At 36.5% G+C, this 24850-nt stretch overlaps 3 protein-coding genes across 4 annotated transcripts in view; 1 reads left to right on the top strand and 2 right to left on the bottom strand.

The window, feature by feature from the left end:
- The first annotated feature begins 383 nt into the window (after positions 1-383).
- LOC132606495 (F-box/LRR-repeat protein At3g48880-like) overlaps positions 384-24850 on the top strand; it is a 61744-nt gene continuing 37277 nt past the window's right edge. Inside the window, exon 1 of the mRNA XM_060320026.1 lies at positions 384-640. The gene's annotated coding sequence lies outside the window, so the exon portion shown is untranslated. The remainder of the gene's footprint in view (positions 641-24850) is intronic.
- LOC132606493 (uncharacterized) lies at positions 15676-22717 on the bottom strand. Of its 2 annotated transcripts, XM_060320022.1 has the most exons (10): positions 22493-22717; positions 18298-18788; positions 18044-18211; positions 17529-17957; positions 16887-17438; positions 16690-16773; positions 16483-16581; positions 16280-16378; positions 16102-16200; positions 15676-16028 (listed from the first exon to the last, which is right to left on the bottom strand). In XM_060320022.1, exons 6-10 carry the CDS (start codon positions 16759-16761, stop codon positions 15744-15746), a joined length of 654 nt encoding a protein of 217 aa, XP_060176005.1. In that variant the 5' UTR covers positions 16762-16773; positions 16887-17438; positions 17529-17957; positions 18044-18211; positions 18298-18788; positions 22493-22717; the 3' UTR covers positions 15676-15743. The 2 variants fall into 2 exon arrangements, 1 of the variants encoding a protein (XP_060176005.1); XR_009569913.1 differs by having other exon boundaries at positions 15676-16200.
- On the bottom strand, positions 22853-24574 carry LOC132606492 ((S)-8-oxocitronellyl enol synthase ISY1-like). Its single transcript, XM_060320021.1, has 2 exons — positions 24333-24574; positions 22853-24182 (listed from the first exon to the last, which is right to left on the bottom strand). Exons 1-2 carry the CDS (start codon positions 24369-24371, stop codon positions 23052-23054), a joined length of 1170 nt encoding a protein of 389 aa, XP_060176004.1. The 5' UTR covers positions 24372-24574; the 3' UTR covers positions 22853-23051.

Here is a 24850-nt window from a genome sequence, read left to right on the forward strand (position 1 = left end):
CAGTGGCATATTTGAACTCCGTTAGTGATTAGTGGAACAAATGAACCAAATGCGTCACGACAATGGCATAATGAAATCCACTATTCGCGAGTGGTATGAATAAGCCATTTCACATAGTTGGATGACATATTTGAAACTTTATTATTAAGTATTAAAATTTAGAGTTAAAAATTACATATGTATTCAAATTCAAACATCATAATTTTTATTTTATTTTTTATAAATGAGTCCTTAAAGACGTTAGTGCATAAATATGATAGTTGTTCTTGATCAAAATATTGCTCAAGAAAGAGTCTGCAAAATTGTAAGTTTGTAACCAACAATTTAAGAAAAAGACTTAAAAAATTTAAAATATAATAATAATATATACACATTTGGGTAGATTGATTTTCTATTTGAATCAATTATGGAAGGAAGCTATAGTTGTCTCCTCCTGTTCTCCAAATGTGGCCCTAGAGCTCTCTTTCCTACAACCTTTTTTACACTGGTTGCTTTGTACTATGTTGTCTGGGAGTTGTTTGGTTCACCTCATCATGGTCATCACCAGAGAGATATCTCAAGAGGAGTTGAAACAGTATGATGGGTCTGATTCAAACAAGCCTTTCTTGATGGTTCAGATCTATGATGTTTCTCTAAGCAGGTAATTTCTTGTTTTACTAAACTATTCTGTTTTCTGGGTAGGTTTTCTTATGGTAGATTTTTCATCTTTTTGACTTTTGAATTTTAGAATTCTTAGCTTTTTGTTGTGGAAAGTTTTAACCTTTATGTGGAGAGTTACTGGTCATACAATATGGGTCTGCTTCAAAGAAACCTTCATTGAATGTCTACCCATTTAACAACAACTAGCAAGTCTTGCTAGTATAATGAACTTTTAATCACTCAGCAAGAAACATATTTACATATTAAGTAATTTACCCTCAAGGGTGGTTGGTTGAGCATGGAGCTTTCATAATGGAGGTCTCAGGCTCGAAACCCTGCCTATGATAGCAGAGGATTTTGCCTTCTGAGTCGAGCTCGTCGCATGGGGCTTGCCTAGTGTGAGTTACCTCTCCTATGTGGTTTGCGAGCTATTGCACAGGAGCTGGGTTTACATATGCGCACCCAAAAGGGTAGCGGCTGCGGGTTCCCATGTCAAAAAAATAAAATAAAAAAATAGTAATTAACTTGAAGTAATTGTAGGTGAGAAACTAATAGGTCCTCAACTTGTTATGGAAGACTAGGAAGACCCTGTTAAACATCTAAAGTCCAAGTTCTCACGTAAGACCTAGATATTTCATTCTCAAATTTAAATGCTCATAAGAACTCATATGAAATTCAAACTGAAAAAACCCTTGGATACCATTTGAGAGATTTCTTGTTCTTCTTCTCTTTTCCTTTCATTTTGATGCAAATAGTACAACTACTTGTACACACATCATTAGATTTGTGTAAGTTTCATTTTGGTTACTTAATTCTTGATGTAAACATCACACTAGTCGATTTGAAGTGTTGCAAAATAATGCAATAGACATAATTTTTTTTTTTGGGCAATTAAAGGAACATTTTATTAATCACCAAGTAAGTATTATGTTATCATTGTCAAAAAAAAAAAAAAAAATCACCAAGTAAGTATTTACAAAACAAGGGTGGATTAACCAATCCAATTCTCTTCTCAGTGTGCAGCCTCTATAAACAAAAAATAAAACTAACTAATACCAAAATTTCCTAAGCTCCCAAGGAGCTGACATAGTTAAGCAGCTTCTGGTTGTGTCTGACTCTTATACACAAATTTAGCTTCATCTGGTACAGCATAGTTTCTCTGGAGGATGACTTGTTCTGGAAAATCCTCATGTTCCTTTTAACCCATACACCACAGTGGCCATTCTAGCTTTTAGTAGTACTTTATTTGGGTGCTTTCCTCTGGACTGCCACTGGACCCATAGCCATTCTGCTTCCCAATCTTGAATTCTCCTATCCTTTTTTTTGTCATCTGAGTGATTCCACAGTTCCTGAGCAAATCCTGCACTCAAAGAACAAAGCTTTCTAGTTTCGGGCACATTGTCACATAAAACACAGTCTGCATCCACACTCAACCCCCACTTCAACAGTTTATCTTTAGTTCTCAATCTTCCATGCAAATTCAGCTAAAGTATAAAATTCTGTTTTGGCTCAGCATTGTTCTGGTAGAGCAGTTTGTTCCAGGTGACATTGAGGACCTCTCCTCTCAGTCTCTTGTAAGCTGTAGCTAGATGGAACTTATCCTCAGTGATCAAGCTGTTGATATCTCCCATGATCAAGCTGTTGCCTCTTGATATCTCCCAGAGCTTGCCAGTACTTTCTAACATCTATAAATCTTCCTTATCATCCAAGCTGACTGTTTGGGACTCTGCATACTGTGAATATGCTGAATTTTGATGTAGTAAGTATGTATTCAAGAGATCCATAGCTTATCCTTCTTTTGACTCGATGCACAAAGTAGTTTGCATATTGCCACTTGGTTCCATGTCCTCAAGTTATGGATGTTCAGACCACCTGCTTTCTTGGGCAAACAAACTTTGTTCCTAGGCACCATAGCCTTCTTGGTAATTGTAGCCTCCCCAGACCACAAGTAGCTTCTGCATACTGCTTCAGTCATCACTAATCTCATTTTGAAGACGTAGTTGATTGATTTCCATGTATATCTTTTTTACTAGGAATTAAAAGACATGGTTAATGGCACGGACATGCAAGGTCAAAGATTAACTTCAAAATCAAAATTCTCACGATGATAAATAGATTCTTCTTCTTTACTACATAATCTTTAGATGTTACTTTAGTGCGTATAATAAATAACAGTAAGAGTCTCATGTTCTTTGAATTCATAAACTTGCGAGCATAACGACTAAAACATCATCATATGTTTAGTTGGCCACTTTACCGGTAAGACAGTTTAAAGGATTACAAATTTTATGATCTGAGAATTATGGGAGTGATTAGTTGAAGGAAAATGAAAGTCAATAAATTTAGAGATCTACGTCTCTTAAATTGTTAATGTTTCAAAGAAGAGGGAAAGATAGGTACTAAAATCCTCTCTGAAATTAGAGAATATTAAATATAATTCTATATTGGACAGAATTTACCAGCTAATTTTGACTTTGACTTTTAGAAAGAAAATTAAGGTACGTTGTACTAATAATTCATTCAATTTGTATAAGCTTCCATTCAAGTAATGGAAATGCAGTGAACGAGGTGAATCAAAGAAAATGTCGGACCTCACAGAGTGTACTAGGTCCACATAAATGGTTTTTTGGGCCGCCACTCTCCATGTCACTTGGCTTGTAGTTCGGGGGTAACAACAACACCCCATAATTTAAGTGTTAAAATGATAAAAAGTTAATAGTTTACGGAGTTAGAGTTATTAACTCAAAAGAAAATCTCCTTCAGATTCTTGTTACCGTCCCCCCCCCCCCCCCCCCCCCCCCAAAAAAAAAAAAAAGAAGAAGAAAATCTCATTTAGATGTTCTTTTTTTGTCAGTTACCAAAAAAAAAGAGGTAAAAGTTTGGATTTTGACTATTCTCCTAAGCAAAAAAGGGAAAAATGTTAAAGACGGTTGACCAGAATCAAGTTATAGGTGTGAAAGATAGGATGACACTTCCATTTCGCAGTTGGGAGTTGCAGGTACTCAATTATTACAGTTTGACTGCCAGCACCTGCCAAAGCGTGGGGGTTATTATCGTCTTTTCCTCGTATCGTTTTACTTTTGGTGTAAAGAACATTGTATAGAGGATTTACAGGAGATTTTTCAGTTCTTAGGATCCTTGTAATCTACTGTTTTCTGTTTTCTTCCTTTCTTTGTCTCCTTTTGGTGGTCGCCACTCGCCAGTATTCTCCTAGATTCTGCCAATTTCTTAAAAAAAAAAAAAAATTATCGTCATTTCCTATGTATCCGAATCTCACTCATCACAGCTACACTATCATCCCATAATTTTCACCCAATTTTTTTTACACACTCTGAAGTGAACCAACGATCTAAACTCCTTTAAGCCATTTGCAGCAGTTTACCTATGTTCTGAAAAGGCATGTCCTAAATCTATCTTTCTCTTTCTCTTTACGTCTTTTTTCTTTTTTTTTCTTTTTCCATTCTTTTAAGGTTGTTTCTCGGATTAATTTTTTATTTGAGTTGGATCTTGATTCCAAAAGTTGTTGTTGTGGGTGTTAAAGGAATTTGGTGTACAACTTGTGGAATTTAACTGCACGAGAACTGAAAAAGGCATGTCTTAAATCTATCTTTCTCTTTCTGTGTTTTTTTCCTCTTTCCATTCTTTTAAGGTTGCTTTTTGAATTAATTTTTTTATTCGAGTTGGATCTTGATTGGTTGTTGTGGGTGTTAAGGGAATTCGTGTACAATTTGTGAAATTTAACTGCACGAGAACTGAAAAAGTCATGTTCTAAATCTATCTTTCTCTTTCTGTGTTTTTTTCCTTTTTCCATTCTTTTAAGGTCGTTTTTTGAATTAATTTTTTATTCGAGTTGGATCTTGATTGGTTGTTGTGGGTGTTAGGGGAATTCGTGTACAACTTGTGGAATTTAACTGCAGGGAAAATATTTGTTTTCTGCCCATACAGATCTGAATTTATTCTTGTCTGAATTTGTATTTGTTGTTTTTCTGCATTTCAATTATTAGTGCGGTATGATCAAATATGGATTTTCTTGATCTTAGAGTCTGAATCCTTGTCGAGGTTGATTTAATTTGCTTATGATTTTTCATTTTGATGACATAACAATTCAATTCATGGAGTTCTCCAATAGAACGTAGCTTCTTCTGAATTTCTTCTACGGCATTTTCATCGTAATCCAAAAAAATTTATTACAGCATTCTCGTCGTTGTCCAAAAATATTACTACAGCATTTTTTGACCTGCACAGGTTAAATGCAAATGGTAATTTGGCTATTCCCTCTTTTGCTTTTCTCAAAGAGAAAATAGGGTTTCTAGGTATCTAACTTATAAGCTCCGTAGATAGATGATTAGTAGTTTGAGAGAAGAGATTGATGCAGGCTTCATATCAGCTGCTAAAGTATCTAATGCTAGCTTCTCCTATATGGGAACCAGGCGGCAATAGTACTTTAGAGCAAACACAAGTTGTTGATTTCCTTTTGGTCTTTGATTTTCCACGGTTACTTTGGAAATGCAATTTTCTACTCGGATTCAGATATTTGTATGTTTAAATGCAATTCCTACGGAAAAGATACATGTACTTTAGGCCCTCGTTTGTTTTTGATGTTTTAGATAAAGCAGAATGGGTGTCCGGTTCACTGGCTAGAAGCCTTGAACTCTGCTTAAAATGTTGTTGTAGAACGCAAGTGAAAGGAAAAGAGTAAAGTTAAGTGTGCCGAGTGTTAGGTTTATTTCCATGTTTGCTTTCAATTTAATAATATGCTACTAGGTTTCGAGTACTTTATAAACATCTATAGAGCCAATAGTATTTTGGTAGTACTATGTCTTGCAATTCTTCAGAGAATTTACCATATGTTTGGATCTTCAAAATTTATGGGAGATTTCTTTTTTCTGATGAAGTAAAAAGCTTCATTGAAGGCATCAAGAAGATGCAAAAGAGAAATACATTTGAGCTTACAAATTTGTGAAAAGAATGTTAAGAGAAAAACGTAACAAAATCTCAGAATTTAATTTCCTCACTTTATTTTAGAAGGCAATTTAAAAATGTATGGAAATTGAGTTGGAGGGATACTGTATAAGGTAGGATATTACTGATCTTACCTTTTATGAGAAATTGCTGAGATCATTGGCCAAGTTGAGTAAGAGATGGCTCTAGTAGAAGTGACCCCAACACCCCCCCCCCCCCCCCACACACACACACCCAAAAAAAAAAAAACACACACACACAGAGAAAAAGGTGGGATTGGTGCTGGCTTCCAGGTTATGCAAAGGTGTGGCGGGGGAAGAGAGACGGTGAACGACGATACTAGGTTTGGGAGGAACGCAAGGCGAGTTCCAATGAATTAGTTTGCTAAATTATAGTTGTAAACTTCTGTCACGCCACAAATCCATGTGATTGGAACCCCGAACTCTCCCTGACCCGATGAACCAACCCATGTTATAATCCCTACTTATGCACCTAAATCATGAATGCAGAAGCTTTTGAAAAATCCCAATCCTTGAATTATTGAAAACCATGCATGAATAAAACCATTAAATCAACCACATTTTATCTTAAATGAAATATTCATATAAGTAATAAAGTTTCATGCATGCATGGTATATGAATAACCATAATTCCAACCTAGAAGAATTACTACCTTCAATGTAACCTCTATGACAAGGATTAAGCTAGTCAACCAAGACAGGCCCCAGCGACTCAAAGAATATAACAATCTAAGCTTCACGAGAAGTAAGTGTTGTCTCACCAAAAGTATCCGATTAGAAAGGTGGAGCTATCCTAACCACATGGCTCAAGATGGTAAACACAAAATCCTTAAATCAAAATCAAAAGTTAAATGGCCAAAAGGCCTAAGCTCCACATCATAGCATGTATCATACTACCATTTTCCCCAAGAAGTGAGACAAGATTTAAAGAAATCAAGTAATATGCATAGACATTCATATAAGAAGGAAGCATTTATATCAATTATCAAGTTAGATAGTGAAATGAAATATTAAAGTAAAATGCATTTGTTGCTTCTAGCGGTAAAGCTTGACCAAAATCATGTGGAATTTTATCTTTTTCCCGGAACCACTATACCGACACCGACATAAATAGAAACAACACGAGGTGATCAACCTAGTCACAAGTATTTGGCCTACTTGTCGGGGCTGTTTCCCGTGGAGTGTGTACGTACACTGGCACGTGTAGTTCCTGGGTAAAGAATGTAACATTCGAACCGATCTTAGTGGTCACCACCAGTTAACTCCCAAAACATTTGACATTTCGAAAAATAGATTCATAGCTTTGCTTCGAAGAAATCTGTTTTTATCAAATCACGGTGTTCATAACTGATCCAACCATTCGCAAAAATCAAGTGTAAAACCTTCTCAATTCATGTTAAAGCATTTAACAAATGAGAGACAAATCTATAAAGATTCAAGAAATGCCATTTCCATCAAATCGAGTTTTTTAATGCACAATGTTTTGTTTTTTCCTAAAAACTTGGTGATGATAACACTTGAACAATTTACAATGCAAGATGTGGTCTGATACTAACCTGCTCACCCCCTCAAGCCAGGATTCACATTAAACCATTTTTCGTAAACCAATTCACTAATATGAATTTCAGAGAAATTTCGAGAGGTAGTAAGGTGAGCACACCTCATTACCTTGAATCGCTTTCTAAATTTTACTCCAAGGGATCTAGTGACGCCAATAATTCCCAATCGACATACACAATCTTATGTAAATTAATAATGCGTCACAACAATACCAACTAAGTCAACTAAGTGTGCAACACTTAAATTCAAGTTTAGTAAAAATCCCTATTTCCTAATTCGAAAGTCAAATCCTTGAGTTTTAACTCCAATTTGACCATTACGCATATTATCGAACCTAGTCGCTCCTTTAGAAACTCAAAACATTATCGTTCAAGCAAACCAACACTATTCATCTTCTTTACCAACAAACTTCTCAATTTCAAGACTAGCTTTTAAATCCAAATATTTCTTCAAAAGTGTAGTCTACGATGCCCATGGAAGATAATATACAAGATTGGAGTGAAAGCAATACCTCTTTGTCAAACCCTAAAATTTTCAAGACTTGTGCTCTTGAGAGGTTCTTTCGTTTTTCTTCAAAATCTATAACTTTCATGATGTTGGAGAGTTACGAAATGTATTTAATGAATCAAATCTACCGAGCATATGCATTTAATAATTAATACTCACCTCAAAGTATTATTTATGGAGTAGAAGCTCTCCCTTTTCTCTTACCGCCAAGAACTTGTTCCAAACAATTAAATTTTCTCTCTCCCAAAATGCCTTTAAAAAGGCTACTTCAGTTGGAACGCCAGGTTTGGCGCTGTTCCGGCAGTGACTGCCGTGCTGCATTACGCAGCTTCCCCCTTTTTTTTTTTTCGCCAAATTAATTCCTTCTGTTTCAAAAAAAATTAATTCCTTCCTTTCCTTTCCTTTCATATCCTCTAACTACAGATCTTGATCCTTTGTTTGATTATTTTATTCTCTTGTCTCCCCACTAATTTCAGCATTTAATCAATTGTTTTACAATCATATTCACGTGTTTCTTAAGAATCTTTGGTCCAAGCATTTACTCCTTTGAGAGTCAAATATTTCCAAGTTAATATCTTATTTTCCCAACCTCCTCACATGTGCATTAGTCCATTCACTTATACAACATTAACTTAGCATTTTCCAATTATTTTAGATGGGCTTGTTACACTCGTGTTAGCCCCATGTAGCTCAGGGTTACATAAATTGAATTCTTAAGCTTGAAATTAATCTAAATAAAAATCGAAATTCAGGGGGCTTCACAACTTGACTCACTCTCCTAGTTTTTTTCTGTTATTATTTTCCATAGCATTCAAACACAAAGGAAAAGAAAACTGCATCCTAGAAATTGCCTTCCCCCCTTACTAATTTCCATGATCAAATTTTTGTGTTCTCTGTGGAGTATTAATTTCTAAGAAATCACGAATTCGATTTTTTTTAGAAAGTTTTTGTTGAAGTTTTTCCCTAACTGGAATTCCTAGACCTTTTCTTATTTTTAATATCCGTCACCAGGCTGGCAAAGACCCTTTTTTTTAACAGTTAACATTTCAGGCTGGCAAAGACCCTTGTTGGCACATAAGCTTGTGATTAAAGCCATTTCGTAAAGGCATTTTCTTTATTCTGACCACTGAAAAATCCCCGAAAGCCGTTGGCACACGGTTCGAAATCCAGTGGAGAATGAACCCGGTCCTCTACCCTTCAACACTTAATACCAGGATTTTGTCTGCAACATGCTTCTAACCCGTGATGTGCGCCTAACCCTTACAATACTTGTTATGCTCTTAACACTAGACCAAAGCCCCGGGAGCCATTTCAGAGAGGCAGTCTTTTTTTTATTTTTTTAAATGAAACTGGTAACTGTAACTATATTTCATCATGAGCAGAATAGTACAGGGGTCATACTAAAACTATATACAAAAATCTATAGAGACAATATCATTTGAGTATATCTGATTACACCAAACACATAACAATAAAATACTATTCAGCTTGACCTTCTGCATGCTATTCTCTACATTCTCAAAACATCTAGAGTTCCTCTCCTTCCATATTGTCCACCAGATACAAGCAGGGACAATTCTCCATCTACTTTTGTCTTTTGCCTGCAAACCTGCTTCCTCCCAATTCTTTAGTGCTTCTGAAACCTTACCAGGCATAGTCCAAGATATGCCTTTCAGGGTTTAGAATATTCTTCAGTTGTCCTGTAATCTTACAATGTAGAAATGGATGATTAACTGTCTCTGCTATTCTCTACAAAAGAAACATCTGGAACATAATGGGATCCCTCTCTTCATCAAGTTATCCTGTGTAAGGACTGCTTCCTTAGCCAAAAGCCACACAAAACAAGCTACTTTGTGTGGTATTTTAGTTTTCCAAATGAGTTTCCAAGGCCAGCACCTTTAGTTGTTGATTGGGATGATTCATCATTCTATAAGCTGTACTGACCTTGAAAGAACCACTACTACTGCCTAGCCACCTTAAAGCATCTTCACCTGTCTGAAGCCCACTGAATTACTCAACTGTGCTAAAAAATTGAGCCACTCTTTCTATTTCCCAGTCATTCAATTGTCTTCTGAAGGTAATGTTCCACCCTTGAGTTGTCCCCAATTGTGCTATAGACCTATGCTGTGAAGCACAAGATCGTATATGTCTGGGAAGAGGATTTCCAGTTTGCCAACTTCATGCCAATCATCATTCCAGAAGATAGTTTTTTCCCCATTTAGCAAGATAGTTTTTTCCCCGTTTAGCACTTTGATCTTAGTATTGGTTTTGAAATCACTCCATAAGTTTCTGATGGACCAACGCAAGCTCACCGTTTAGCACTTTCCTTTTTTTATTCCCATGCCCCAAAAAGTTCCTCATAATGTTGTCCAACCTATTCATGATCCTTGTTGGGAGAGCATGATGGACTGAATTAATAAGTGTCAGTCTGCCACCTAATGACAGATATTGGGTCTTCCACTTGACCAATTTCTTCTCACACTTCTCAATCGCATTATTCCAAATCTGTGGATTTGGACTTAGCTCCCAGGGGCATTCCTAGGTAGATTGTTGGAAGGGAACCAACTTCACCACCTAAGATTGCAGCCAATAGGTCCAGATTTGTGACTTCGTTAATGGGATACAAAAAGCTTTTTCTACAGTGGATATGCAGGCCACAGGCCAGATAACCCTTCAAACAATACTACAATCACCTTCAGATATCTAAGTTGCTCTCCTTCAGCATCACAGTATATGAGTATATCATTTTATCATCTGTATATTGTAGATGAGTCACCTGCAAACTCTCCCTCCCAGTTCTAGCCACATCAAAACCTTTTAACCATCCTTTCAAGTTTGCAGTTTTAGCCATTTTGTCGAGTACTTCCATAACTAAGAAAATTAGAAAAGGTGACAAAGGATCACCTTGTCTGAGGCCCCTTTGTGCTCTGAATTAACCGGCTGCTGAGCCATTGATAAGTACTGAGAAACTCACAGTTGATTTCGGAAAGGCAATCTTAGTGTTCACATTGTTGTTTAGGCTGTGGAACAACTTCTACTCTCTTCTATATGCCTGAAAAAATTATCCATCCTTTCCTTCAATCCCAAGTACAGATGTATTAGGAACACAAGATGTGATAAATTAATATCATTGATTAAAGACTCAATACAATCTTGTGGCTGACATTGATTTGAGCTGTAACTGCAGGAGGTGAGTTATAGATTTTGGCTGTGAGCCGGTAATCTCTTGAGTAGTATCAACGTTCCATAATTGATTGTTTATACTTCAATTGATACTTTTTTTTTTTATATATTTCTTTATTTTGTTAATATGAGTGGAGATGATAGGTTCACTTTTTTTTTTTAAAATTGCTTGGTGTTTAGTATGGGGCCCACCCTTTTTTTTCTTTTTTTTTTGTGGGGGGCACGGACGACGATCCACCCGTGCTTCTATATAGTTAGAATATAATAGTTAATATTTACAATATTGCCCTTATCTCCAATAAAATATATCATCTCATTATCTACTCATTCGAATTTGATAATATTTATTAATGAAATTATCTGGTTTTAAGATTTGGGAATGGTAGGTAAAAGAACGAAATAAACAAGTAACACTGAAATTTAAAGAATACCATTCAAAAGCAATGACATAATTAACCACTGTATTGCTTCAATATTGCTCGGTGATTCCAAAGGTACAAAGACTTTCTTTACTTGACATGAAGGCTTTCTTTACTTGACATGAAGGCCACTGGTTTAGGATTAGAGTACGAAGTATGTCTAACGGTCTCAAACTTTCAAATGACTTTGCTTATAATTAGTGACTGTTCACCATTATAAATACCAGGATTTATCAGTTTTAGACGATCATTATTTTTTTCTCTCAAACGGTGTTCAGTATCCGCAAACGGCGTTCAGTATCCGCATAGGAATCAAGTAATACGAATTCACCCTGAGAAGTCTCATTTAATTATTTATGTCGTATTTATCTATCGCTCTAAAAATTTAGCTCATTATCAACTCTCTTCTACTCTTTAGTTATTTGTTCTCGTGAGATGTTCTTTGATATGCGCTGTGTAGAAAGTTTGCACACCTTCCGTGTTACCTTTATAAGGTTAGTTTATGTGAAAAGATGCATGACGTCCTCAAATTTACTCTTCTTTCTGTATATCGATTGCCACAGGTGTACATGGATCGGGTTGGTTCGAATTTTTTAAATACCAAACCAAACTAATTTTGTCGGGTTTTTAAATTTATACACAAAACCAAATCAATAAAATTCGGATTTTTCAATCTCAGGTTTTCGGATTATTTGGTTTTCTCAGGTTTTTCGAGTTTTTTCCTGGAAAAGTTTTCATACAAAACAAATAACTTTTACTTCAAATATTTCTTTAGTCCTAGTAAGATACAACTATATAATAAGGTGTTTTTTAAGAAAATAACACAAAATGTGAGATGAGTAATGACATTGTATTAAAATATTCGACAAAAAAATAATAAAATCAGTTAAAATAAATATTTTTAATTAATAAGTCATAAAGAAAATGACCATATATAATCTAAAAATATCAAATCATGCTAAAATAAGAACGGGTACTAAGTATTAGTTACATGACAAAGAAAAAAAATTAAGTTATGTATTTTCACTTTTTAGACCAATTATGCAAAACTAAAGAATAAATATCCAACATTATTGTCATTCCTAGTCGTAGAATTGAATTTCTTTTGTTAGCATTAGTGTTGAGTTGATTTTGACTTGGACTTCTTTGAGTTACTAACATCCATAGGATATAAAACTTATTGACATTCAAAATTCGAAATTCAAGCTTGAAATAATATGATAATAGACAAAAAAAACTAAGAAAAAATTTAAGAAATATTTATAAATTACATTACAAATAAATATATTTATGTATAAAATATGTTAAAAATTGAATAAATATAATGTCGGGTTGGTTTGGTTCGGTTTGACTTTTTTTAGTTAAAACCAAACCAAAACAATTATGGTCGGATATTTTTTTTCCAACATCAAACCAAGTTAAACCAATCCATTAGTCTAGTTTTTTTCTCGATTTATCGATTTGGTGCGATTTGTCGGTTCCATTATTGAAAACATTAAATCGATCTTTCATGTAAATTTCCTTTCAAATGTTACACTATATAGAAGAGCCAGTTCGGCTCATTTCGTCGTCCGTCTCCCAATTTAATAAAAAAAAAATGTGGGCCCCACCCATATATATTAAAAACAACTAATATAAAAAAAATATGTGGGCCCCATAATTCTATGGTATATATATATCCGTTCCAATTTTTTTTTAAAAAGTTGTGGGCCCCATATATATCAAACAACAACTAATATTAAAAAAATAATGCAAATTAATAATGTCAAAAAAAAAGTGCACCACATATTAAAAAATCAAACAATATTCATGTAATTTCCAAAGTATCTCATTAAGTCAATAATGATGGATTCATTGCAACGTGCGTATTCGTAGCAAACACTAATATAATAAAGTTTTAAATATGGAGCACAAACTATAATGTTATATTAATCGTATTTTGAACATAGTATCCCATGTATATATAAAAAATTGTGGGCCTCACCAATATGTATTAAAAATTGTGGGGCCCATAATTCTATGGTATATATATATCCGTTCCAATTTTTTTGTAAAAATTGTGGGCCCCATATATATCAAATAACAACTAATATTAAAAAAATAGTGCAAATTAATAATGTCAAAAAAAAAAGTGCACCCCATATTAAAAAATCAAACAATATTCATGTAATTTCCAAAGTATCTCATTAAGTCAATAATAATGGATTCATTGCCACGTGCGTATTCGTAGCAAACATTAATATAATAAAGTTTTAAATACGGAGCACAAACTACAATGTTATATTAATCGTGTTTTGAACATAGTATCCCATGTATATATATATATATATATATATGCATAAAAGTAGTGCAAACTAATAATGTCTAAAAGGGTGGGCCCTATACTAAACAACACCAAGCAATATAAAAAAAAGGTGGGCCCCATACTAAATAACACCGAGCAATAAAAAAAAAAGGAAGAAAAAAAAAAGTGGAACTCACCATCTCCAAACTCATGGGGAAAAAAAAAAGTGGACCCTATATTATCAAAATCAAGCAATATCAAAAAAAAAAAAAAGTGAACCGCATATTAAAAAAATATAATGTTAAAAAAAAAAAGTGCTGGCTTTGTATTCGTAGTAAACACTAATATAATAATCTAAAGTGTACGCACGGGCACAGATCGTCTAGTGAAATCAAGACACATTGGAGGATGAGGCACGGACGTTCGGCAAGGCTACTGGGATATTATGAGGACAAATTTATTGATTTATGAGGACAAAATTAGATAATGAAAATGAGCTAGTAGGTATTACGCAGAAAATAATTCTTCATTACACGTATAATACGATAACCTGAATAATAAACTAATAATTAGCTATAACCATTAAATTATTGATTGTGTAAAATCTTTTTATAATGTCTATATACATTAATTAAATCCTTATTGATTACTAACAACCTGTCATTTCGGCCCTTTGAATGGGTTTTGAAACTGTTGGGGCGGTCTTTAAATTTTGCCTCTCATATTTGCGGTCTTTAAATTTTGCCCCTCATATTTGTGGTCTTTAAGTTTTGCCCTTAGCTTGGATACCTGAGGTTCTGGGTTCGAATCCCCGCTCAGGCATAAAATAAAAAAAATAATTTCGCAAGGTAGGGATGGAGGAAGTGTATGCCGGATCCGACATAAAGTCCTTAAGGAAAAACAAAAGCTATGCCGGAGGGGGCATAACTTTTCCTCAAGACATAGTTTAGTTATGCCTTATGGGACAAAACTTTTCTTTAAGGAACTATGTCTTATGGGGCAGACTTTTAATTAAAGAAAAATTTGCCTTAAGGAAAAGTTCTGCCTTATGGGGCATACTTTTAGTTATATTTTATGGGGCACACTTTTAGTTAAGGCATAACTAAAAGTATGCCTCATAAGGCGGAACTTTTCCTTAAGGCATAATTAAAAGTTTGCCTTGAAAAGTAAAAAAAAAATATATGTCTCAAGGCAAAGTCTGCCCCCTCCGGCATAACTTTAGTTTTTCCTTAAGGATTGTATGCCGGATCCGGCATAAAGTCCTTAAGGAAAAACTAAAGTTATGCCGGAGGGGGCATAACTTTTCCTCAAGGCATAGTTTAGTTATGCCTTATTCCGGCATAAAGTCCTTAAGGAAAAACTAAAGTTATGCCGGAGGGGGCATAACTTTTCCTCAAGGCATAGTTTAGTTATGCCTTATGGGGCAAAACTTTTCCTTAAGGAACTATGCCTTATGGGGCAGACTTTTAATTAAGGTATAACAAAAAATATGTTTCATAAGGTAGAACTTTTCTATAAGGCAAACTTTTAGGAGTCCGGAACCAAAATGGCTCCAAAAAAAACATTTTGAACCAAAATGCCCCAACAAAAAAAAAGTTACTAAAGTACCTATAGCGCAGTATTTTACTGCGCTATAGCACTAACGGAGACGCCCCCGTTAAGTCCTATAACGCAGTAAAATAATGCGCTATACGGCATACGCTATAACGTATAACGCATGATTTTACTGCATTATAGGACCCCATAGAATCACAAGTTCCCCTTTCCATTCTTCCCTTGTTACGTAATTTTATCTTTTTTACGTAGTTTAGCCGTATATTAATCATGCTTTAAGACTCCGAAACTTCAATATTTTATATAGAACTCTAGTTATATTTGTACAATTAATAAAATAGGCTCAACACATCAAGAATACGTGATACTTTGAATTGTCGTTTTAATAGTTGAAAAGTGCTCGAAGTCCTTTTTTGTTTGAAGACTTGTAGTCATTAGCTTTAAGTTATTTATCTTTTAGGGTTTCGTCTTATTTTAAATTAATGCTTAACTTTATTTCGAATGTGTCACGTTTTTTTTTTTTATTATCAATAATAAAGACTAATGATAATATTTATAAATATGCAAAAAATGTATAATATTTATGATAAATTGTACAACATTAATGTATATACACTAATGGGTCCCACATGTAGTATGTCGGAGACTATCCCTAGGCCTAAGGCTCATACCATCCCCACCGCCCTCGCCATCGTTTCCGTCGCCCTTTTTCCTCTTAATAACCGGGCGCTCCAAGTCATGATCATCTCCTCTTCCCCTAGCCCTTGCGCCCTTAACCAGAACGTGCTTCTTCTTGGGATCTTGTCCCGTTAGCACGCTCAGAACCTCAGGCTGAGCTGGGTCTGGAAACTGGACCTCTTCCTCATCGGGAGTCGCCACCGCAGGCGCCGAAGGATGAACCTGAAAAATATATAAATATTAGTACCATTTCTTATTTATGTTGAATACATTAACGTTATTTATTTAATCAAACTTGTGTGTCAACGGGCGCTTGAGAAGGCTCCCGAGATGGGTCTGTAGCCTCCTGAGATGGGTGTGATGGTGAATATGAGGTAGTCTCCTGGACGAGATGCTGTTCGAAGTCAAGGTTATAAAAATTAAATAAACATTTACCTTATATTGAATAAAATTAGTTTAAGTAAAAAACTTACATGCGCCTCGGTAGTCTCATGAGAAGACACCTCTGCCTCGGCAGGCAGATGAGAATGCTCCGGAATGGGCAGCTCTTGTGGACCCACTGGCGCCGAATCCTAAAATATGAAAAAAATGAAATAATAAGTAATTTAAAAGATCAAATATGTATATTAAATATTGACCTTATATTGAATAAAATAAATTTTAATAAAAAGCTTACCTGTGGCTCGGTAGTCATATGGGAAGACACTGCTGGCTCGGCAGACCCATGAGAAAATGGCTGAGTGGGTGGCTCTGATGAACCCGCTGGCGCCGAAGCCTAAAATATGAAAAAAAAAATGAAATAATAAGTACTTTAAATAATCAAATATGTATATTAAATATTGACCTTATATTGAATAAAATTAGTTTTAAGTAAAAAACTTACATACGCCTCGGTAGTCTCATGAGAAGACACCTCTGCCTCGGCAGGCTGAGTGGGTGGCTCTGATGGACCCATTGGCGCCGAATCCTAAAATATAAAATATTACTAAATAATGAATTTTATATATATATATATATATATATATATATATATTTAAAATAAATAATTTAAATGAACAAATATGTATTTTAAATACTAACCGGGATCAAAAACTCATCAAAGTCAAGAATTCGGGCTCTCTCTAAATTCCTCACAGGCCGCTCATCAGCTAATGAAGCGCGTAACGCCGCTCAATCAACGTTATCACGCTCCTCCATGTATGCATTATGGCTCGGCTGTGATGAAGACCCGGGTATCTCAGCAAGTAAGAGCGCCGGCGTAAACGTAGGTGAGTCTCTAGGTGAGCTGCCACCGGCCTGGAAGGGCTGCGGATGGACTAGACCGTGAACGCCCTCTGGAATGGGATCGGCCTCATCCGCCTCATCTACCAGTCCTCCACCACCAGGTCCTCCGGCAGCAGCGCCGCGTCCTCTGCCAGCACGGCGTTCTCCGGCAGCACGGCCTCCTCCTCTGGGAGCCCTCGGTGTTGCCTGATACTCAGCCTCCGGAACAGGCTCCGCCATGCGCCTAATCTCGCCTGCCTGGCGGATACCATCCTCGAAAATCCTAACCATCTCCGCGGCAAGCCCCGCAAGCCTAGGATAAGGCATATGCTCTAACCCTAAGATGCGTAAACGCTGTACAGCCACCAGCTGCATTTGTGTTTAACAGAAACAAAAAAAGTTTATTTTTAAAACTTAACAATTAATGAAATTAGATAAATCTAAATACGATAAACTTACCAATGCCTCGTACTGCCCCGCGAGTGCTGAATATCCTACATCCCTAGGGGAACGCAAAGCTGGGTTGCCAATCAATCGGCGTGTGATCTGATGATACCAACGCATATAATGCTCAATGGGAGTCAAATGGCCGACCACCGCTAAAGTGCCCAACCTGTTCTTCCAACGGTGGAGCTGGACATCCATGAAAGCCAAAAAATTATCATCAATGGCAGCCCGATCGTCCCGCTGGTAGTGTCGGAGCTCATGACGGACATCAGGGGGTATACTCTGTGTATGGCCAAACTGTCGTAAGACACACTCGGGCATGTGATCCTCTACGATGTCCAGGTGTATCAATGGACACCACGACCTCCAAACCCCCTGACCTGCCCTACAGAAGGGGGGCAAACCATCTAATATAGCAGCGTACGACGTCCATATAAATAGCTGCATAACATATAAATACAAATCAGTGATCACCATGTAGAAAAGACGTTTAATTAAATTATTAATGTAAATTTAAATAGTTTTACCGCATCATCCGTCATGTGATCAAGCTGGTCCCGGAATGGAAGAATACTGTGGTGCGTATCGACATCCCGGTCAAAACCCGCTGTCCACCTCCTCGCATAAGGCATGTCAATTTCGAGGTGATGTCTAGGTACGGGCTGAAAAGGCAGCATCCTCTCCCACGCCCATAACTGTAAGAGATATTAGAAAATATAATTTTTTAATCGCCCTTTCAAGAGGTTTGTTGACATTACAGGAACGCACACTTAAATATTACCTGGAGAAGGCTCGTACCAAGTCAACTCTGTCACCCACGTCCGACCAGGAGGAGGCTCGTACCGAGTGTACAGTGGCTCTCCATCAACCCGCAATCCAAAGAGGACCTCTACATCCTCAAGTGTAATCGTGGCCTCACCAGTGCGAAGATCGAAGGTATGTGTCTCTGGCCTCCACCGCTCAACCATGATCGTGATGAGTGCCCAATCATGTTGTACCCGACCAACGGACACGCAACGGTAGATGCCACCCCGAAACAATATCTCCAACACGCGAGGGTGTGGGGGGTGCTCGCGTAAAAGAGTCCACGCTCTCTGCAGCCTACGGGGACAGAGCCTAGTAGATATCCCTATAGTACCGACCCATAATAACTCTGACCTATGATTGTCTTGCAAAGACAATACTGATCTATCAGCGGGCCCCGGGTGAACAGCGGGCCTCGGGTGATCATCAGCCCCGGGGGGAACATTCGGATCCATAAAAGAGTCCGGTCTGTACAAACTAAATTAGTCATTATTCTTGAAATGAAAGATAAATTATATTAACTAATCGAAATTTAGCAGTAATATTTATTTGGAACTATATTTTGAATATGTGATATATTTTTTGTTGACCAAATAGCCAACACAACTACGATAAAATTAAACTAAGAGTTCATATTCGTCGACCACATATTTTCCTATAAACTTTACATTTTTTTCGTTAGCTTATGTATTTATGAAAAGAAGAACTTTAACTATTCTTTTTAAGATAATTTTTTTTATTTAACATATATATTCATGCTTTTAAAATTGTATAGATTAACATTTCATAATCGTTTACAACTTGTTTGGATGGTTGTTACCTATTGTATTATATTATGTTGTTAGTATAAATAAAATGTTTGCTTTGATTGCTACTTTAATTTTATTGTTATGTAACGACGAGAGGTTCTATTTTATGTAACCACTGATTTGGTCCTATATAATACAACATAATACGATAAATGTCAAAACAATACATAACAATCATCCAAACAAAATGTTAACAATATAATAATTCATTACCAATCAACTTCTTTCAATTCATAAAGAATATTTAACAAATACTCAATTAACAAAATAATAATTCATTAACAATTCATAAATAATTAATCAAATTCAACTCATAAACATAAAACAAATTAACAATGTTAACAATTCATAAATAATTAACCAAATTAACATATCATAAATATATAACGAATTAACAATGCATAAACATTTAACAATTCATAAACATTTAACAAATAATGAATTAAACCAAAAAAAAAAAAAAAAACGGAACAGTGGCCTAAGCCACTGCCCCCAGCCGAACAAACCCAAAAAATTTTAATTAATGACGATTAAATGTTAAACATGCATGCAATATAATGTATATAACAAAATAATAACAAAAGTTCATAGTAAAAAACCTTAATCGAAGATTTTTTGTAGATATTTTAATCGAGTTGTACGCCGCTTTTTCTCAAAATTCAAACTTAGAATCTTGCTCCTTGACTTGAATATACCGATAATCTAAACTTTCCGGATGAAATTTACTAGAAAACGACGTTTTTAATGCGTGGGGACCACTGAAGCCTGCCCTCCAATGGCGTTTTTGAAAAATTTTTGCCACTGGAGGGGGCAGTGGTGGAACCCGATCGGGTTATAGTGGAAGACTATAACGCATGATTTTACTGCGTTATAGGAGAGAGGCAAAGTCCTATAACGCAGTAAAATCATGCGTTATACGTTGCAGCGTATGCCGTATAGCGCATTATTTTACTGCGTTATAGGACTTAACGGGGCCGTTTTCGTTAGTGCTATAGCGAAGTAAAATACTGCGCTATAGGTACTTTAGTAATTTTTTTTTGTTGGGGCATTTTGGTTCAAAATGTTTTTTTTGAGCCATTTTGATTCCGGACTCAACTTTTAGTTATGCCTTAAGGAAAAGTTCCGTCTTATGGGACATACTTTTAGTTATATTTTATGGGGCACACTTTTAGTTAAGGCATAACTAAAAATATGTCCCATAAGGCGGAACTTTTCCTTAAGGCATAATTAAAAGTTTGCCTTGAAAAGTTAAAAAAAAAAATGTCTCAAGGCAAAGTCTGCCCCCTCCGGCATAACTTTAATTTTTCCTTAAGGATTGTATGCCGGATCCGGCATACACTCCCCCAGCCCTGCCTTGCGAAATTATTTTTTTATTTTATGCCTGAGCGGGGGTTCGAACCTAGAACCTCAGGTATTCAAGCGAAGGGTAAAACTTAAAGAACACAAATATGAGGGGCAAAATTTAAAGACCACCCCAAAAGAAGCGCAATCCGTGCAAAAAAAAAATGTTGCTTTGCTCCTCAGAATGACCGAATCAGATAACTCTTTAAAGACCTTATCTAACACTAAGTTTGTCTGAAAGCAATAACGTCATTTTATATTTAGAAAGGGACGGAAAGTTGAGCAATCACTTTGAGCTCTTTGTTGCTTAAAATACCACGCAAGTAATCTATTCCTTGGATTTTTCGTGCTTCAATTATTAAGATCAACATCCAGGACATATCGGGACAGCAAATGAACTAGAAAGAGAGTTGACATATGATTGATCGAAGTCAGATGACTCCCAGAAACATTTGTGCAGACTTAATCCAGAAACAGGTCATGAAAATCTATCATAAACGTCAGAAATAGGACACCAGTGGGGTACTGAATTGGACACATAAATCATGGTGAATCAAGCACCTTGACTAACTAGTTTACCTGTCAAAATGATAAATAATTATAACATCCATGACATTGAAACACTAAACAGATCCTTTTTGTAGTGTCTAGAATGAAGAATCTATCTGTTCTCTTCTTCAATTGCAATCATGTTTGGTATGGGTGAAGTCATTTCCTCTCCTAGAATGGTTGAAGATGCATGTTACCCATTCACATATTTGGAATTCTACGAGTTGATTTGTCATTCAACTAATAGTTATTCTCTCAGAAAGTCAAGTCACTTTCTTTGTTGAAGAAAATTGGAATCAAGAAGAAAGGAAATTTTCTGAGATAATAACTATGTCGGTTCGATAAGCCAAGGAAAAACAACCACCGCTTGGTTTTGACACTCAAGCGACCCGCCCTGCTAAAGAAGATCGATGCAAGATTTCACCACCTCTATCTACCCCAACTAGTACTATTTGATCTAAAAAAATCCAACCTGAAAACTTTCTCTCCCCCAGAAAACCCTCTATCCCCAAGCCCTTTTACTAGGTTGGGCAAGCTTTGATGCCCCTACTCCCAAGAAGTTGCTGCTATTGGATGTATGTTGGCGCTAGAAGGGCCGCTTGATCACTCCATCTACAACAAAAGTATACGACTTTCCGCTTGGGAATTATACAACCACCGAACTTTCTTTATCATGATTCGACCCATACCTCAGACCTAAGATTAAAATCTCTCAACGGCGGGAATGGGAGATTACCGGTAAGCCAAATGCTTCCCGAACCATATTCAACTTTAAGGCATTTCGTTGCACTTTAATCACCCTCGTGAAGAGGCGCACTCCGATACCATTGATGTCCAATAGCCTTTATAGTAATGGCTAGATCTACTACTAACTCGTTAACTATTAGTTCAGTGACCATTTGAGAAATCAAATTGAAATTCTACACGATAAGGATTTAGATCTGGGAACTGCTTCACTTTATTAGGAACACATTCTTCTTGAATTTTGCAACTATAGTTTACCAAATCAGATCCAGATAGCTGAGATCCAATTTGCGCTGCACTGGTATAGTGTACTCTAACTATGTACTCTTATCGGTGTACCTGATCCCCTTAATGATGTACATACTGCTGAACTTCTAAACCAATTATATTAAAACAACTATTCTTGTTCTGGTATTCACTCAGATTTATAAAGATGAATTCTACATAGGATTCAACTTTCACTGCAAACGCATCACCATCTAAGAGGCCTTCTAGATTTAGCGATTCACATTCAAAGGTGGAATTATCCAAAGCAAACAAGGCACTTTCATTATCTTCTACTCTCCCTTGCAATGAAGATATCCATCTATAAATCCAGTGCACCCTTAAAGTGCTGATAGCGCTAAAGGATAGACACTCGCACATTCCTCACTTGCGACAACTATGGAAAAGTGGTGGCACAACAAGGTGTTTAACTTCTTCATCATAAAGATACTAAACAGATCTCACCCGCAAGGATGGTTCAGTTGGTTGAGCATGAAATGGAGGTCTCAGATTCGAAACCCCTGCCAACGACAGCAGGGGATTTGCCCTCTGGGTCGAGCTCGTCGCACAAGGCTTGCCTAGTGCGGGTTATCTCTCCGGTGTAGTTTGCGGGCTATTGCACAGGAGCGGCTCCTGTGCGCACCAAAAGAGTAGCGGCTGCGGGTTCCCTTGTCATAAAAATAAAAATAAAAAGATACTAAACAGATCTCATCAAAATCACGAGCACTTTCCAGTCATCAATGCAAGCAACATGTACAAAAAGATGAAACAAGAAAACAACAGTGGTACCAATAACAAATGGATAATTACAGCAGAAGAGCAAAAGAAGCCAAAAGTACATCGTTTCAGCTATTATTACTTTTTATTAAACAACATAAATAGATAGGAAAATTACAGCAGAAGAGCAAAAGAAGCCAAAAGTACATCGTTTCAGCTATTATTACTTTTTATTAAACAACATAAATAGATAGGAATCAAAGTCAAACATTTTATCACACAGTAAAAACCACAAACACATATCAAACTAAGGAACAACTTTGTATGCTTTCACCTTATCAATCCAGGAAATGAAGGCTTTTTGTGAGTTCCGGAATCCCAAGAAACCATGCTCCTTGCTCTTGTTCATAGTATCCAAAGGACAATCACCACCAAGAATAACATCAACAAACCACCAAACACCAACCTCCTCCAATTTAGTCGGCACCAATCCATTCTCCTTCACAATCTCATCCCAAACAGCGCCTTTATCTTTCATCATCTCTACCAAATTGCATCTCTTCTCATTTTCATCAAACTCCGCGGCCTCCATTCCAAATTGCTCAGCCAAAACCTTCCAAAAATGCTTCCACTTAAAAACATCCCCATTGCTCACATTAAACGCCTCATTCTTAGCATACGGGTCAACAGCAGCCCATATCTGATGTTCAGCAATCAAATCCGCATCAGAGCAATCCGAATACCCATCCCACGCTTCCTTAACACCCGGAAACCTCAACGGCAACCCTTCATGTTTACATATAGCCGCGTAAACACAAAGCGTACCAACAATATTCATCAAACTATACGGTGAAAACCCAAATATCGTTCCAGGCCTATGAACCGACCACGTCAATCCTTCCTTCTTCTCTACCTCCTTAAACAAAATATCCTCAAGAGTATAGTAAAAATTAGGCGCATTTAATCTCGGTAAACCCTCATGAAACGGAGAATCATGGGCTACTTTTCCATACAATTCAAACGGACCCAAATAATGTTTTCGACCCGTTTGCAAACAAATATGTCGCAAATTAGGACAACTAGGGACAACAACATTAAGAACATTCTTAAACATTTTCCCATTAATTTCACAGTTCTCCAACTCAGTGGATCTATTAGCCCAAGTAACATAAAAAACATGGGTAACATCCGTTAGAACGGATAGTTTTGATTGGGTATCTTCTTGGTTTGATATGTCACATTGGATGTATTCAATAGGGTGATCGGTGTTCCATGACGGTCTAGGGCGGCGAGCAACGCCGTACACCTTCCAAGGACCGCCAGGTGTGTCGGCCAGAGGGAGAATCTCGGCGAGGCTGTTGCCCACGATGCCGGTTACTCCGATTATTAGAGCAACGCTTTGGTACTTTGGCGGTGCATCATCCTCTTCAAGTTTTTTCTGTAAAAGGTGGCTCAAAATTGGATTAGATTGGACCTACTACACTATAAACAACAAGTATGAGTCTATATTAATTCTGTATTACATCCACTTTAGTTGGAGATGTTTTATTGTAATAGATGTGAAATATAGATTCAGAAGGGGATTTACCTTGGCAGCACCAATGGCGCCAGCCCACCACCAGCTCATGTTGGAATTACAAATTTGGAGAAGATTTTAGAAGAGAGAATAGTTTGTTGTAAAGGTTTGAATGGGGATGATAAGAAGGAACATTGGAGAAGGTAGGTGGTGATATATTATGTGTTAATGATGACGGTCAAGAGCGGGGTAGCATAGAGACATGGGAGTGCGTGACGGTAGATGAGTTGTGGCTCTGGCGTTCGTTCGTTCTATTTCTACAATATTTTAATTTCCATTAAGTCATAGTAATGGTATTATGAAAAGATCAAGGATTTTAGTCCCTCAATTATGCTATATTTCAGTTTGGTCCTTGTATAATTAGATTGAGTATATTTAACTTTCTATTAATATAATTGTGCGGTTTTGGTCTCTCAAACATTCAAACTACCTGTGCTTAGAACTTAATGGAATCAATATTTAAAACAAATTAAATAAAAGAGAGAAAACAAAAGATGAGGAGAAGTTCAATAAATCTACACTCTTTTCGA

The sequence above is a fragment of the Lycium barbarum genome, chromosome 8, assembly GCF_019175385.1.
Source record: "Lycium barbarum isolate Lr01 chromosome 8, ASM1917538v2, whole genome shotgun sequence".
Lineage (NCBI taxonomy): Eukaryota > Viridiplantae > Streptophyta > Magnoliopsida > Solanales > Solanaceae > Lycium > Lycium barbarum.